At 41.5% G+C, this 15,031-nt stretch overlaps 2 protein-coding genes across 6 annotated transcripts in view; both read right to left on the bottom strand.

The window, feature by feature from the left end:
- The window catches only part of si:ch211-126j24.1 (phosphofurin acidic cluster sorting protein 2), a 141,115-nt gene that overhangs the window by 82,427 nt on the left and 43,657 nt on the right, over nt 1-15,031 (bottom strand). For all 4 annotated transcript variants that reach the window (XM_057324927.1, XM_057324928.1, XM_057324929.1 and 1 more), the window contains exon 2: nt 9,611-9,698. In XM_057324927.1, the coding sequence (XP_057180910.1) occupies nt 9,611-9,698 (88 nt within the window). The remainder of the gene's footprint in view (nt 1-9,610; nt 9,699-15,031) is intronic.
- On the bottom strand, nt 13,051-14,708 carry LOC130548282 (E3 SUMO-protein ligase ZBED1-like). 2 transcript variants are annotated; one of them, XM_057324938.1, is made up of 2 exons: nt 13,981-14,708; nt 13,051-13,849 (listed from the first exon to the last, which is right to left on the bottom strand). In XM_057324938.1, exons 1-2 carry the CDS (start codon nt 14,089-14,091, stop codon nt 13,448-13,450), a joined length of 513 nt encoding a protein of 170 aa, XP_057180921.1. In that variant the 5' UTR covers nt 14,092-14,708; the 3' UTR covers nt 13,051-13,447. The 2 variants fall into 2 exon arrangements, with proteins under 2 accessions (XP_057180921.1, XP_057180922.1); XM_057324939.1 differs by having other exon boundaries at nt 13,051-13,846.

The following is a 15,031-nucleotide window of genomic DNA, read 5'->3' as shown; positions in this document are numbered from 1 at the left end:
GGGTGGTTCGATGGCTAGCAGTACGGATTCCTTGCCGGGGGAGGTCCCCCGGGGAGGAGATCGGCTCTGCTGTTTTTCCTGCCTGGCGACTGCGCAGCTCAACGCACTGTCTGACTGAGAGTGCTGAGGGCTGGTGTTTATACTCGACATTGCGCTTCGCCATGACGCAACGTCGAGTTTGCCATTCACCGTCGTGCAGAGGGTGGGAGTGGCTGTGATAACCCAGAGAGAGAGGAAACTCTCTTTTTTGAGACTAAGTGGGTGCTAGCCACCTGGAGGGGGCCAGCAGATGGAGAGACGGGGCAGGATCCGTCCCTATCCGACTTCCCAGCGATGTGGCTGGGGTCGGGCCCAATGGTAGCCTCGATCCCCCTGAGGTCTTCCCATGAGGGCCGCTTCGCAGCGGCTGCTGATGGGGCGATGGTCTCCTCTTCGCTGTCTCCTCCAGGGGGGGCCGCCTGAGTGGGGGGCGCCAGAGCTGGAGGGCGTCGAAGAGCACCAGGGCTGCTGGGAAGCAGACAGTGCATGGGACTCGACGGCCGAGGCGGCAGAGTCGCGGCACGGAGGACTGCTTCTTTACTGTCGAGAACCCTCCGGGGGAGGCCGCGTGCGGGTCTCGCGCCCCCAACGGGCAGGGGGGTGAGCGGGGCCGCTTCGGCTCGACAGTAACACCAACCAGCCTCCCCTTGCGAGACGGGTGCGTCGAGAAAGCGGACCTTCTCGGCGTTACACATCTGCGCAAGGATCGGCCAGAGGAGTTTCTCATGGACCACAAGTGTGGACATCGTCCGACCCAGGGCCCGCGTGGTCACCTTGGTCGCCCGTAGAGCGAGGTCGGTGGCGGCGCGGAGTTCCTGCATAAGCGCTGGGTCGGTCTTACCCTCGTGGAGCTCTCTCAATGCCCTGGCCTGGCAGGAGCCATAGTGTGGAGAGAGGAGGCAGCTTGGTCCGCCGCAATGTAAGCTCTCGACACCAGAGATGCCGAGACCCCACATGCTTTGGATGGGAGTCTAGGTCGAGCCCCATCCCCAGGTGGCCGCCGCTGCCTACGGGCACGAGTGCACCGCGGCGGCATACTCCACCTGGAGGACATCGACGTATCCTCTAGCTGTCCCAACCTCGAGGGAAGAGAGGGTGACAGAACTTTGTTTGACGTGAAACGTGCCGGAAAGGGGGCGTTTCCAGGTCTTACTAAGTTCCTCATGCACTTCCGGTAAACACGGCACTGAGGGCAGGCGCGGCTTGGAGCCACGCTCAAACCCGAGGCGCCATGTAGCCAGCCGCAAGTGCCAGGAGAGGCAGTGCGGGCACTGCAACCCAACACTCACAGCGGCCCGGGAAAGCATGGCTGACATTTCGACGTCCGCTTCTTCCTGGGCTCGACCCCCCGAGGGAGGGAGCCCGAGGAATCGTCGGAGTCGGATGGCAGTACGACACCCCCCGATGCTGCAAGAGACATCTCATCATCACGCATCGTGTCCGAATACGTGATTGAGGAATAAGACGGCGGACCGTCTCCTGGGGAACGGTCAGATGAGCGAGACGAGGTGCGAACGGTCCGTGAGCCAGTGGCTGGCGGATTATCGCTCACAGTAATCCTCATATCACCCTCGCTGCTTGCCATAGCGGACGGCAGGGCCGTAGTCCTGCTGCCACGGAACGGGGAGCAAACGAGGTGGTGGCTGAGTCCCATGGGAACACAGCCACCCGTGACGCAACGTCTGAATCGTCACCACACGCAGTGCGGGCAGGACGTATCCACAACGTCTGCACCAGCGTACTGGAAGCAGGCATCGTGTCCGTCCCCCTCCTCGATGAGTGTGTTGCACCCATGAGAACAGCGGGACAAGCCACGCTGGAGAAATTTGCTCTTTTAGAAAAGGAAATTTGCTCGAACACCTCCGGAACTGCCGAGACGCCCAGGGGAGAGTCACTGCAAGAAGGGACCGTCCGCTGTACCACGTCGAAGATTCCAGCAGCAAAATGATCACTAAAGATCGTAGAGAAGCTCATCAGATGCGTAGGCTCTGAAGAACAAAAGGTGAATGAATGAGCACGCCGGCTTCCCTCTTATACCCGGACATCCGGGGAGGAGTCCGGCATGCAAATTTCATTCGCCAATTTTCATTGGCCTTTTCTAAATTCTCAGAAGATGATAGGTTCTCAAGACAAACCCCATTCTGTCGGTTCGACACAACGTCGAGAGACCGACAGAAAGGGAACCATCTTTAACTGGAGACAAAACGTTTCTGCATACTCCATGTAAATAGAAAAGCATTGAAATTAGTTGAGAAATGAAAATGATGTTGTGTTATTATCCAGAAAACGGCAGCTCCACCATTCACTCGTCTGTCTTTATAGTAGGCTTTTGCCCTCACCAATATGGCGACGGCGTTGACGTACAACCCAGCAGACAATGAGGCGTCTAGTTAATATACACTGGGTTCCAAATTATTATGCAAATGATATCTTTCTCTGGTTTTCCTAATTTGTCGATGCAAATGACAGTCAGTATAATTTTCAAGTAATCAACAGTTAGGGTACATTTGGAATTTTATTGAACAAACCTCCCACTGACAACAGTATTTATTTAAAAAATGAAAAACTCAAAATGCACTGTTCCAAATTATTATGCACAACAGAGTTTGAAAACATTTCATAGGTTGTAAAAAACTGAAAATGGTCATTTGTTGAATTTGCAGCATTAGGAGGTCATATTTACTGAAATCAAAAGCTATTTCAATCAAAAACATCCTAACAGGGCAAGTTACATGTTAACATAGGACCCCTTCTTTGATATCACCTTCACAATTCTTGCATCCATTGAACTTGTGAGTTTTTGGATAGTTTCTGATTGAATTTCTTTGCAGGATGTCAGAATAGCCTCCCAGAGCTGCTGTTTTGATGCTAACTGCCTCCCACCATCATAGATCTTTCGCTTGAGGATGCTCCAAAGGTTCTCAATAGGGTTGAGGTCAGGGGAGGATGGTGGCCACACCATGAGTTTCTCTCCTTTTATGCCCATAGCAGCCAATGACACAGAGGTATTCTTTGCAGCATGAGATGGTGCATTGTCATGCATGAAGATGATTTTGCTACGGAAGGCATGGTTCTTCTTTTTGTACCATGGAAGAAAGTGCTCAGTCAGAAACTCTACATACCTTGCAGAGTTCATTTTCACACCTTCAGGGACCCTAAAGGGGCCCACCAGCTGTCTCCCCATGATTCCAGCCCAAAACATGACTCCGCCACCTCCTTGCTGACGTCGCAGCCTTGTTGGGACATGGTGGCCATCCACCAACCATCCACTACTCCATCCATCTGGACCATCCAGGGTTGCACGGCACTCATCAGTAAACAAGACTGTTTGAAAATTAGTCTTCATGTATGTGTGGGCCCACTGCAACCGTTTCTGCTTGTGAGCATTGGTTAGGGGTGGCCGAATAGTAGGTTTATGCACAACTGCAAGCATCTGGAGGATCCTACACCTTGAGGTTTTCGGGACTCCCGAGGCACCAGCAGCTTCAAATACCTGTTTGCTGCTTTGCAATGGCATTTTTGCAGCTGCTCTCTTAATCCGATGAATTTGTCTGGAAGAAACCTTCCTCATTCTGCCTTTATCTGCACGAACCCTTCTGTGCTCTGAATCAGCCACAAATCTCTTCACAGTACGATGATCTCGCTTAAGTTTTCGTGAAATATCTAATGTTTTCATACCTTGTCCAAGACATTGCACTATTTGACGCTTTTCGGCAGCAGACAGATCCTTTTTCTTTCCCATATTGCTTGAAACCTGTGGCCTGCTTAATAATGTGGAACGTCCTTCTTAAGTAGTTTTCCTTTAATTGGGCTCACCTGGCAAACTACTTATCACAGGTGTCTGAGATTGATTTCAGTGATCCAAAGAGCACTGAGACACAATACCATCCATAAGTTTAATTGAACAATATAAAATTAAATGTTTACGACACTTAAATCCAATTTGCATAATAATTTGGAACGCAGTGTATATATGTCTATGGACAGGGGTATCTACATGTCAGAGAATTGGGCGTGCCGAAAGGTGGAGGCGTTCCGAAAGGTAGGTGAGTGCCGAAAGGTCTATTCAATTGGTTTGCTAAAGCTGCCTGTTTCACAACAGCTTAAATGCTGTTGGCCCACATCCAAAGCCACCTTTTCATTGTGGTGTTTTTATATCGAAGATTTTAAAGGGGTCATATGACATGGCTGAAACGAATATTATCGTTTGTTTTAGATGTAATGCAATATGTATACAGGATTTAAGGTTAAAAAATGCTGTATTTTCCACATACTGTGCATGTTTGTATCTCCGCTTTGTCCCGCCTCTCTGAAACCCGCAGATTTTTTACAAAGCTCATCGCTCTGAAAAGCGAGGTGTGCTATGATTGGCCAGTTAATCACTGCATAGTGATTGGCCGAATACTGCAAGCGTTTGACGGAAATGTAGCACCTCTTACCATATTCGGAACATTAGGTTCCAAAGCAATTGCACTAACAGGTACGCCCAGCTTACACAGCTTACTTTGCGTACACATTTGGGCAGTCTTAGTCAAATCATACCACAAACTGACGTAGATTTGTGGTGGTGTGGTTACATGAGGCATTTCAGGCAGGTCTGGGTGAGCATTCGCTTTTAGATAGAATGCATCTTTTGTTCCGACACTTTAATTTTTGCAATTTAACGTGTCTAATACATGCATGGACAACTTCTCACCAAAGACACAGAAAAACACGTATTCCCACCATATGACCCCTTTAAAGTGGCCATAACTCAGACAGTTTCTGCATATCTCATGTTAATCTTGAGTACTTACAGAATAGTATCGTCTTTAGTTTGATCACATTTATAAAAGACATATTCAGCTGTACGACTATTTCCGAAAACAAACGACGCGTACGGGGCGAGGCGGAACTAAAGCATGTGCGCACCCATTGCAAAAAAAAACTACAGACATATGACTCAGTTTCACTTACCACGTGCGGTTCATGTCCGGCAACTTTTAGCGCCGGGACCGCTCCATCTATCAGTTTCAAACAATCTTCAGATCCAGCATTATAGCCACCGTTTATATACATCCATTACTGAAATGCAGTGAACAAACAAACACAGCTGAACTTCGCGATTGTAGTGCTCTCTCTCTCTCCTGCACACAAGTAAAAGTGACGTGTGCGCAATGCATGCTCAGGGGCGGATTAAAGTGATCAGGGGCCCCTAGGCCCCCCTTTTGTGGCTTTCAGGTGCCTTTCACGCTTGCAGTTCAGTTCTGAACGGAGCACGGTTTGCATGAAAAATGGCTAATGTAAAAGCTGTCACGTGAACTCAGGTGCGCACCTGGGTACCGAACCCTGCGCATGCGCTTTAGCCGATTACAATGTGTTTACTTCAATAAAACATGTACTGTATCTGTACTCTTTGGCTACTAGGGCCTAAAAGTGGTCTCGACATGTTCTGAGGTGTGAGTTCCCCATGATCACCGGGTTGGCAGCACCGCCGAGAACAGCTTGATGTCAGCAAATACACCTAAAACTTCCCCGCTGGCTCTAATGCCACTTTAGTGGTAATACAGGATATTATTTGTTCCCAGACTAATCATGAGGTTTCATAACTATACACAGCCTAGCTGTATGTATTCATAACATAGTCTTGGAGCACTGCCTGTGTATTGTTTTTCCTATATTTTCCTATATTCCTATTGTACAAACATCTTTTTCTTTTAAGTATTTTTTAATAAATCAATCCCTGATAGCACACATACATCTGGCTTACGTCTATTTGACATCTGCATTTACATCTGCAAGACATCTACAATACATTCTTTGCTCATCTGCAATACGTCTCAGAGATGTCTGCTGTCAGACGTCATATAGACCTCTAGAAGATGTCTGTAAGATGTTTATGATTTAGAATGGATGTAAAGCTTTTTCTAAGATGTTTAGCAGATGTTTTTACGCAGCAGATCTCCAGATCTTTAGCAGATGTATTATAGACGTTCAGACGTCTCCGAGATGTATTGCAGATGAGCAAACTACGTATTGCAGATGTCTTGCAGATGTAAATGCAGACGTCAAATAGACGTAAGCCAGATGGATTGTGCTATCTGGGACAGTGGTGGACAGTAACGAAGTAAATTTACCTGAGTACTGTACTTAAGTACACTTTTTGAGTATCTGTACTTTACTTGAGTATTATTTTTTCTGAGTACTTGTACTTTAACTTCACTACATTTGAAAGACAAATATCATACTTTTTACTCCACTACATTTATAAAAAGGTCCAAAAGTAGAAAATGGTTTCTATGCAGCGGGGTTTCCTGTGTGCGCAATTTATCTGGCTTGCGAACTGCCAGGACCTTTTACTGTTGCCAAGTATTTCAGTTTTTCTAAGCTCGCGGTTTTCCGCAAGCTTTGAATGGCCATTTGGCTGATTTGTTTACGCAAATCTGGCAACTCTGGGATCTTCCCCGCTAAACTAATGTAGACGTAGGTGCTGCTACACCGTTGATAGCGCTCTAAAAAGGCAAATAGAACAATAAAAGACGAAAAAGGCACATGTTAAAGTGTGGTGTAATCATCTGTGGGTTACGATCAGTCAAAGATCGTAGAAACATTGTCATGAAAATGATCGGCATAACGGCTAACGGTAAATAAGCATCACATACACCTTGAGCTACACGTGCGTGTTAACTTCTGATCTGCTGCTATATCATTTAAAGCGATTTGGAGAATGAATGATGTTTTTACTGAAGTAACAATAGTTGAAGTATTCATGTTGAAATAAAAACAATAGAACCCTGCCCAAAATACAACATAAAATGTAATGGATTTAATGGTTATAATGGGAATTGTACTATGGATACTTGTTGTCTAGTTGTATGTGATGGATTCTATTGGTGGGATGGTAAATCCTATTGGAATAAAACCCAAAACACACTACAAAGAGGAATTTAATTTAAAAATCTCATTCTAATTCAAAAATTCATAGTTTTTTTTCAGCAGGGATGGTATTTGCAGTAAAACCACAGTATCCACAAATTTACCATTTTCTATATATAGGAACCATACTCCAATTAATAATCTTAAGTAAAACCACAGCAACAAAACATACCATAGTTTCATTATACTAGCTATAGTTTATGTTTGTAGTTAAATTATGGTAATACAAATGGTAATAAATCCAACAAACACATGGCTTCTACACTTTACTATTTACAAGAACCTTACTACATACTGGTAAATTGCTGCTAAATCTGGTTAAGGGAATATACAAAATAAAAGAACACTGCTCATAAATACATACAGGCCTAGGGGGCTAATGAGGATAATTAGGCTAAATGATCTTACAGGATTATATCTAATAACTAAACATACATGTGCTAAACATATAAAGGTCTTAAAGGAGTTGCTCATTGCAAAATTTGCCCCCATTGACTTTCCATAGTAGGAATAAAAACTACTATGGAAAGTCAATGGGGGCAAATTTTGAAGTGAACTACTCTTTTAATACAATTGATACTGTGAGCTACTCAGTGTATTCAGTAGGTTGCTTCAGAGGCATAAGGTATACGACAATAAAACAATGCACAGCTGACATAAAGTAAATTTACTTTTAATACTTGAGTACTTTTAAAAGCTTTTACTTTGTACTTTTACTTAAGTAAGAATCTGTCTTTACAACTTTTACTTGTAGTGGAGTAATATTTGACCAGTAGTATCTGTACTTTCACTCAAGTAAGGAAGTTGTGTACTTCGTCCACCTCTGATCTGGGATATGACTTTATGGTCATCTCGGTCTCTTAGTTTTGCAACTACTTTAATAAAATCATTAATAACATCATAAAATAATATTTTTTAAACGTAACGCGGTTGGATTAATGTGATCGCAGGACCAAACAGAGCTTGGCCTGGCCCGACCGGCGCTCCAGCGACGCGTCGCTTTTCACTATCAGGGAGACCTGACAGATTAAGCCACAGTGCACGCTCTCCGACCACAAAGAGAACCATAGATAGCCCACTGACTTGGACCGCTTGGCGGGCATTACGGAGAAGGAGGCCCCCCTACTGGTCAGAAGCACTTAGTAAAGATGGCCATTATCTTTCTCTGTGTTCAACAGAACAAAGAAAGTCATACAGGTTTGGAACAACTTGAGGGTGAGTAAATGAAGACAGAATTTATATTTTTTGGAGAACTATACCTTTAACCCCTGGTCAATTATAAGCAGTGTGAAACGTGAAACAGATAAGCCAGGATTCTGTTTACCCGGGGTTTAGAATAACCCGGGGTTAGCCATTTCAAGTCTGAAAAGTCCCTAAACATCCTTAAGTATCCTAATTTAAGGCTTGGTCCTGGCTTAATCTAATCCCTATCTGGGAAACCGCCCCTAATTCACTTTGGATGAAGGCCAACTGCAAAAAATGTGAAATGCAGTTGCATATTTTGCACTTTGTTTTGTTTATAAAGTGATCAATACTTTTACACATTTGACACAGACAGACAGAAATTCTGCTGCTGTGAGTAAAAGATCCGGCTACACCACAGAACACAATCATGAAGACTTTCTTCTCTACAAAAGCCACATTCAAGCTTCTGTTTTTGAGTTCAACACAAACAGACACAGAAAGAAAAGCACATCTCGATGTGTCAAGACTACAGATGAGTTGTTTTTAGATGTCACATTAGGAAAACATGTTCTTTTTCCCAAAAAAGCACATGAGCCGCTTTTCACCAAAGTTTATTGAACTATTTAACCGTGCTGGCGCTGTGTCCAACAAGCTCAAACAAGCGCAACAATTTTTCGAAGTCTGACTTTAATCCAATGGCTGAGAAGCCAGAAGTGAATTCGGTCATTAAGAGGCTGTGACGTCTGTCAATCAAACTTTAGATCGGTGGCGATCCCTGCCATGTCAACTTGCCTGATAAATCACTAAAACATTATAAACTGTGTGGCTTTGAAACAATGTTTATAGGTTGTTGTTTGCGTATTAAAATAAAAAAAATAATGAAATAGATTGTTTAACAATACATTTTAAAAGAGAAACTATTTTCCGTTTCTTTTTCATTCAATTATTTCCTTTTTTCTTTTTAGCAAGATATTTCAACCTTAGTATGATGATAAGTCCATGTCTGATCTGTGCTCAAAATGTAAAGTTACAGTTAACCTTAAATTGAAACTGCTTTCCAAGTTGTTTTATAACATTTTATTAATGCCTTAATTATGTTGTAGTTGAAATGGACTAAATAATGGCAATGTCATATATGTCCTCTAATATATTTGACTACAATACATTAAATATAAAAATATGCCTCTTTCTTAACAGCTTTGTTAAAAACAAAACACACACACACTCACACAGTGACCACAGCGACCCGTCTGGAATGCTGAGGGTCTATAAGTGCTCTGAAGTCACCCCCCTCAACACATCCCATAATGCACCTCATTCGCCCCCCATGTCATCTTATTGCGTTTACTCCCATCTTCCCACTGAGCAAGCTGTCGCCTTGGCAACACAGTTAGCACAGTGTCTCGTGTAAAGCTCTGAGCCACTGCTGAGCTGCTCACACACACACAGAAACTCACACACACAGTTTTACCTGTATCTTGACAGCAATAACCACAGAACTGAGCTCACGATCCAACTCCTTCAGAATGATCAACTTCTTCAGCGTCAGACTACACAACCTGTGACACACAAACAAACATACACAGACAGACAGAGAGGTTATTATGTGTTATTTATTTACACTTGACACTTTAAGCTCTGTGGTGAATCTGAACAGCAATCGTTCTGCCATAAATCATCTTTTACTCCTTCTTCAGAACACAAACAAAAAGATATTTTGAAGAACGTTGATAACCAAACACAACTACATTGACTTTCATTTTATGAACACAAAACCACTGCGCCATTTCTCAAAATATATTATTTAGTGTTCCACTGATAAAAGACTCACAAACACGTTTACAACCACATGGGGGAGAATTAATGACGACTAAATTTAGATTTTTCTTTGAACTTGCTTAAAAACTGAATATTTTGAATATTTCCCATCTCTTCACCTAACAATAAGAATAAGTCTACTAATATGAACACATGAACTTCATCTCCAGAGTGGCTCTGAAAGTTTATTTCACAAACATTTCAAAGCTATATCGTCGAATAAGTCTTCCCGACGACCCGTCAAAATAAAAGTCCTGTTAACCTCAACACTCAGATGAAACAAAATACTGTAGTGTACTATAGTATTTGCTAGAGAAAATTGTAGTACCCTTGTAGTAAATTGATAAACTGAAGTAAAAACACTGTAGTATACTATAGTAAGGTTCAAAAACACTATAGTACTTAGGAATTTTACTACTACAGTAAATACTATAAACTACAGTAATTTCTGTGGACAGATATACCACTATTGTACAGTAAAAGTGAAAAACACAGAACGTATATGGCCCTAATTTATCCATCTGTATGTAACATTAATGTCACTGATGTGATGAACTGCACTCGCATATTTTTTTAATGATGACAACAGACGTTTTATACTTGTGCTACAACTTAAGGTAACTAATGAACTAACGTAAAGCCCTACATGTACACGATCTGTCTGTATCTCTCATGTACTCTGAAGAATTGTCTCTTCGAAAGCTCTGGTTTAGATCTGCAGAAGCGGTTTAAACTGGAACATGAGTTCACACCCGGCCGCACTAAAAACCTCATTCTGCTCAGATTTTGCTGACGCAGACATGCTTTTTTCGAGGTCTGGAACCAAATGGTGCTCATTCTGGTAGGTAACACTGAATACAAAAGAGCGGTTCAGTCCATCCATTTTTTAGCCACAACATCATGTTTAATGATGGAGATGAAAGCTCATATCTGTGTATAAAGCTCACTTTCTGGCTGTTGGTCAGGAAGCTTCTTGAATTAGTACCATTTATACAGTTAAATTGTATCAGACAGTCAATCTCTGATATTCTGTTTACCAGAAGCGTCGGTGTGAGCAAGCATCTCATTCCACATGTCAAACAGCCCACTGATGGACAACGAGCAATAGTTTTTGTGATACTACAATAGGCGAGTGCCGTGAGTCTAGCAGATCATTTCTATTCTTTTATTCAAACAGATGAAGGAAAATCATGTTGTTTGTATTTTGATTCTTTAATATTGGACTCGCTCTCAGCTTCTGCGCTGTTATTAATGTGTTGAGTTCAGCTGAAAACACGAACACCCGACTGAGTCTATTCAGCTCTGAAAGGCCATTGAAAGAGCATGTGGAATGAAAAGCTTTGAGAAAAGCCAGGAATCATGGGAAAACAACACAAACTCACTGTTGTCTATCAGTGTCAGTCTACACTCAACTGTGAAACTGGAACCTGAACTAAAATCAGATTTTGAGATAAAACTGACGCTGCTTTTCTACTGCCGACATATTATTTAGTATTCCGAAATTAAAACAAGGTAGAAATGTGTTGTTCTTTATCTAATTGTATATTTTTACAGGGAATTTTTTTGCTTTTTATTTTGCACGAATAAATGGCATTAATAAAATATTAAAAAGCATGTATCGCCGCTGTTCTTCTGAAACCTAGTATGTCCAAATTTGCAGTTTTTCAGGGCATGGAAAAACACTGAACTTTTTCAATGATTGCATACTGTGTTGTCAAAGTTGACATCACTTTTTAATACTTATTATTGATTAGATATTTGCAAAACCCAGTGACAAACATAAAGGGTGACTAATAATAATGATTTATGACAAAAAATAAAAATGACGAAATATGGAGATACAAAGTTTCAGAAGGACAGCAGCGATGTGTTCCCTTCTCTTTGCCTGAAAATAAAAATTTTGTTTTTAATAAATTATAATTGTTCATTCCAATACTGCTGTATTTACATATTACAGCTCTTAAAATGTATATTTGATAGTGAATATATATTTGATAGTGAAACATGCTATAAATGTATAATAAAACATGTTAGTTTCGTGCTAAAACATGCTAGCATCATGTTAAAACAGTGGTTCTGGGGGGCCCCAAGATGGAAGACCACGCGATGCATAAAAAGCTCTCGGACCTCATCTAAATTTGTGTTCCGAAGAAGAACAGAGGTCCTAGGCTTATCATACAACTATCATTTTGGGGCGGAGTATCCTTCTAACACCATCAGGGCTCCAGACTAATTTTTTTTACCAGGAGCACTGTGGCCCCTGACTGAAATTTTTAGGAGCGCAAGCAAAATATTTAGGGCCACACCTTAAATCAGCCTGCAATGCAATTATTAAATTATTTCCCCCAAAATAACTGTATACTGACACGTTACTTGATGACATCAGATTTGGTTCTGCTTATTTCTTATTGAGTCTACAGAGAAGCTTTGTAATTGATTGGTGCTAAATAGAGAGACTGTACTCTGAATTCATTTGAACCAACAGAAATTGTGCTTGTCAAAATGTATATCTTTAACTGTTTACAGTGTTACCCATTAAAGCAAAATGAAAGGTCTCATGCTGTTACGTTCTTACGATGACTTTATTGTGTATTAAGGACACTTTTCCTCATGTTCACACAACACATGTAAATATAACATCAAATAAAACTTAACAAGAGCATTCGCCTGTTGCTCGTTCTTGCCGTCCAATTAGATCTGAGCTAACGTGAGCTAACTATAACGTGCTAGGAGCCACTGCTGTTAAACAAACAAGAACGCGGTGACGCTAAAGCACTGAAAACTGACTGCAAACTCTCCAGCAATAAACACATGGTAGACATCGGCTCTAAACGTATTATACTACTAATGTGTACTTGACCTTTATTATTTTTTCTAGATTATTGTTTAAGGAGAGAATTGTCACATTGTTTGGAGTTGGTGTTCATTATATTTGCACATGCAATATACCATAACGTAATGCATTTATTTAATAATATTTATTAGGGATGTAACGTATTGTAAATATCGAAGTATCGAGATGTGTGGAAGCATTTCGGTTTTCATGTGATAAGAAACGAGAAAGGAGAAAAGGTGACGGTAGAGTTGCTCGATTATGGGGAAAATCATAATCACGATTATTTTGGTCATAATTGAAATCCCGATTGTTTTATATGAATACTCATTGATTTTGGAAATATGTTGCATTTATTGAACAAAACAGTGAATTCTCCTTGCATAATATATTAATTGTATAAAGAGCACAAAAAACACAAATAACACTTTTATATAGTAACAGATAAAAAAATTGAAATAAGTATAAATACGTTTGCTCGCATATGTGCCATAACAAACTGAAAAAATCCTAATCTGGTTTTCAAAACTTTTTACATAATCAACAAACAAATTCCAGTCAGTAACTCAATCCAATTTAAGGCTGGCCCACCATAATGGCTTAGAACGAACATAAAACAAGTTTAACATGAGTCAGACTAACAAATATAAACAACACTTAAAGGTTTTTAGCCAGAAAGACCAGCCTGTCTACATGATCTGGTTTCAGAGATGAACGCGAGCAGGATACAATATTTCCACCAGTGCTAAAGACCCTCTCTGAAGAAAAACTTGTGGCTGGAATACACAGATATTTCCTCGCCAGGTTGGAAAGCCGTGGGAAGAACCTCTGAGATTCTCTCCACCACTTCAGTGGGTCTTCCTCAGCATCCAGTGTCTCTGTCTGCAGATACAACTGTAGCTCAAGAGCAATGGCATGATCCTGTTGGAGAAGAGGTCCTGCAGTTTTGTCTGTGGTGACCTTGAAGAAGCTGCCCAGTCCCTTCTTCTTTTTCTTTGGAGCAGCAGCATCCTCTGTAACATCAGGAGCCATTGCTGCTGTCTCAAGAGGGGCATTCTTCTTGGAGGAAACATATAAAGGAAATAAGAATTATATGTTAAATCTGAAGGTAGTGGTATTAAAAGTAAAACAAAATGTCAAAAACTTAATATATTTTTAATTATTATTATTGTTGTTATTATTATTATTACCATTTCATTTATCAAACTCTTCATCTCCGCTGTCAGTTTGTCTTCAATAGACCCTCGGTTGTCTTCACTGACATATTTTAGCTTGAACCTTGGGTCCAGGGCAGAGGCCATGTCGAGAAGCTCTTGTGTTGCTGGGTCACTGTATTTGTCATTGAGGTAGTCTACTATCTTCTGTTTGATGCTTTTAGCAAGCTCTGTGTCGTCCTCCTGCACTTCCAATACTGAATTGTTGAAGAGGTGGAGGGTTGGTTTCAGAAAAGACACACATATATATATTTCTCTCCAGAAAGTGCGTCAGTGAATTCAACCAGAGGGATAAGACACTTTTTGATGGCCTCCAGTACACCAATGTCCTGCCAAGAGGGTGTAAGATGTCTGAACTTTCGGTCGCTAGAAAGGACCTGGGCGATAGCATTCTGCTGCTCAAGGACTCTGTCGATCATGGCCTGCCTAGATCCCCATCTAGTTGGACATTCCGTTTTAAGGGAGTGTGCAGGCAGATTCAGCAGCTTCTGTGCCTCTGCAAGGTCCCTCTTTTTTTCCAACTATAGGAAAAGCTGCTGATGAGCTTCTTGCAGACCCCCATTGCACGGTCGATCCTGGAATCCTTCATTGCATTCTATAAGATTACAATAAATACTATTATTATTTAGCATCATCAATATGATCTTCACAACACAATCAAAGCAAATTTGCTGACAGTGTAAGAAAACATCAAAAAGTAGTTCAGTGGTAATAATAATAACAATAACAATAAAATTATTATTAAATAATAATAATAATAATAATAATAGCACTGACGGTAGTAGTAGTAAAGGTTAGCTATGAGAGACAATCACACAGTAACTGAAATAATTGCTTACGCCTAATGTTGTTGTTGCTTTTGTAAAATCACCTAATTAAATTAAATCAAATCACCACATTACACATAATCTGTAAGAAGGAATCCTACTCACCTATGGCCAAGTGGACTCTGTGCCAGAAACTGAAGTCTCATCCATCCATTTCATGTTTGAGGCATTGTCTGTAGTGATGCAGATGAGCTTACTAT

Source organism: Triplophysa rosa, linkage group LG25 (assembly GCF_024868665.1).
Source record: "Triplophysa rosa linkage group LG25, Trosa_1v2, whole genome shotgun sequence".
Lineage (NCBI taxonomy): Eukaryota > Metazoa > Chordata > Actinopteri > Cypriniformes > Nemacheilidae > Triplophysa > Triplophysa rosa.
This window is presented reverse-complemented; position numbering and strand designations above follow the sequence as displayed.

Coding starts and splice junctions, on each gene's coding strand:
- LOC130548282 (XM_057324938.1), bottom strand. CDS start 14,091: ATGGCCTCTGCCCTGGACCCAAGGTTCAAGCTAAAATATGTCAGTGAA. Junction 13,850..13,980: donor AGAGTTTGATAAATGAAATG/GTAATAATAATA, acceptor GTTTCCTCCAAG/AAGAATGCCCCTCTTGAGAC.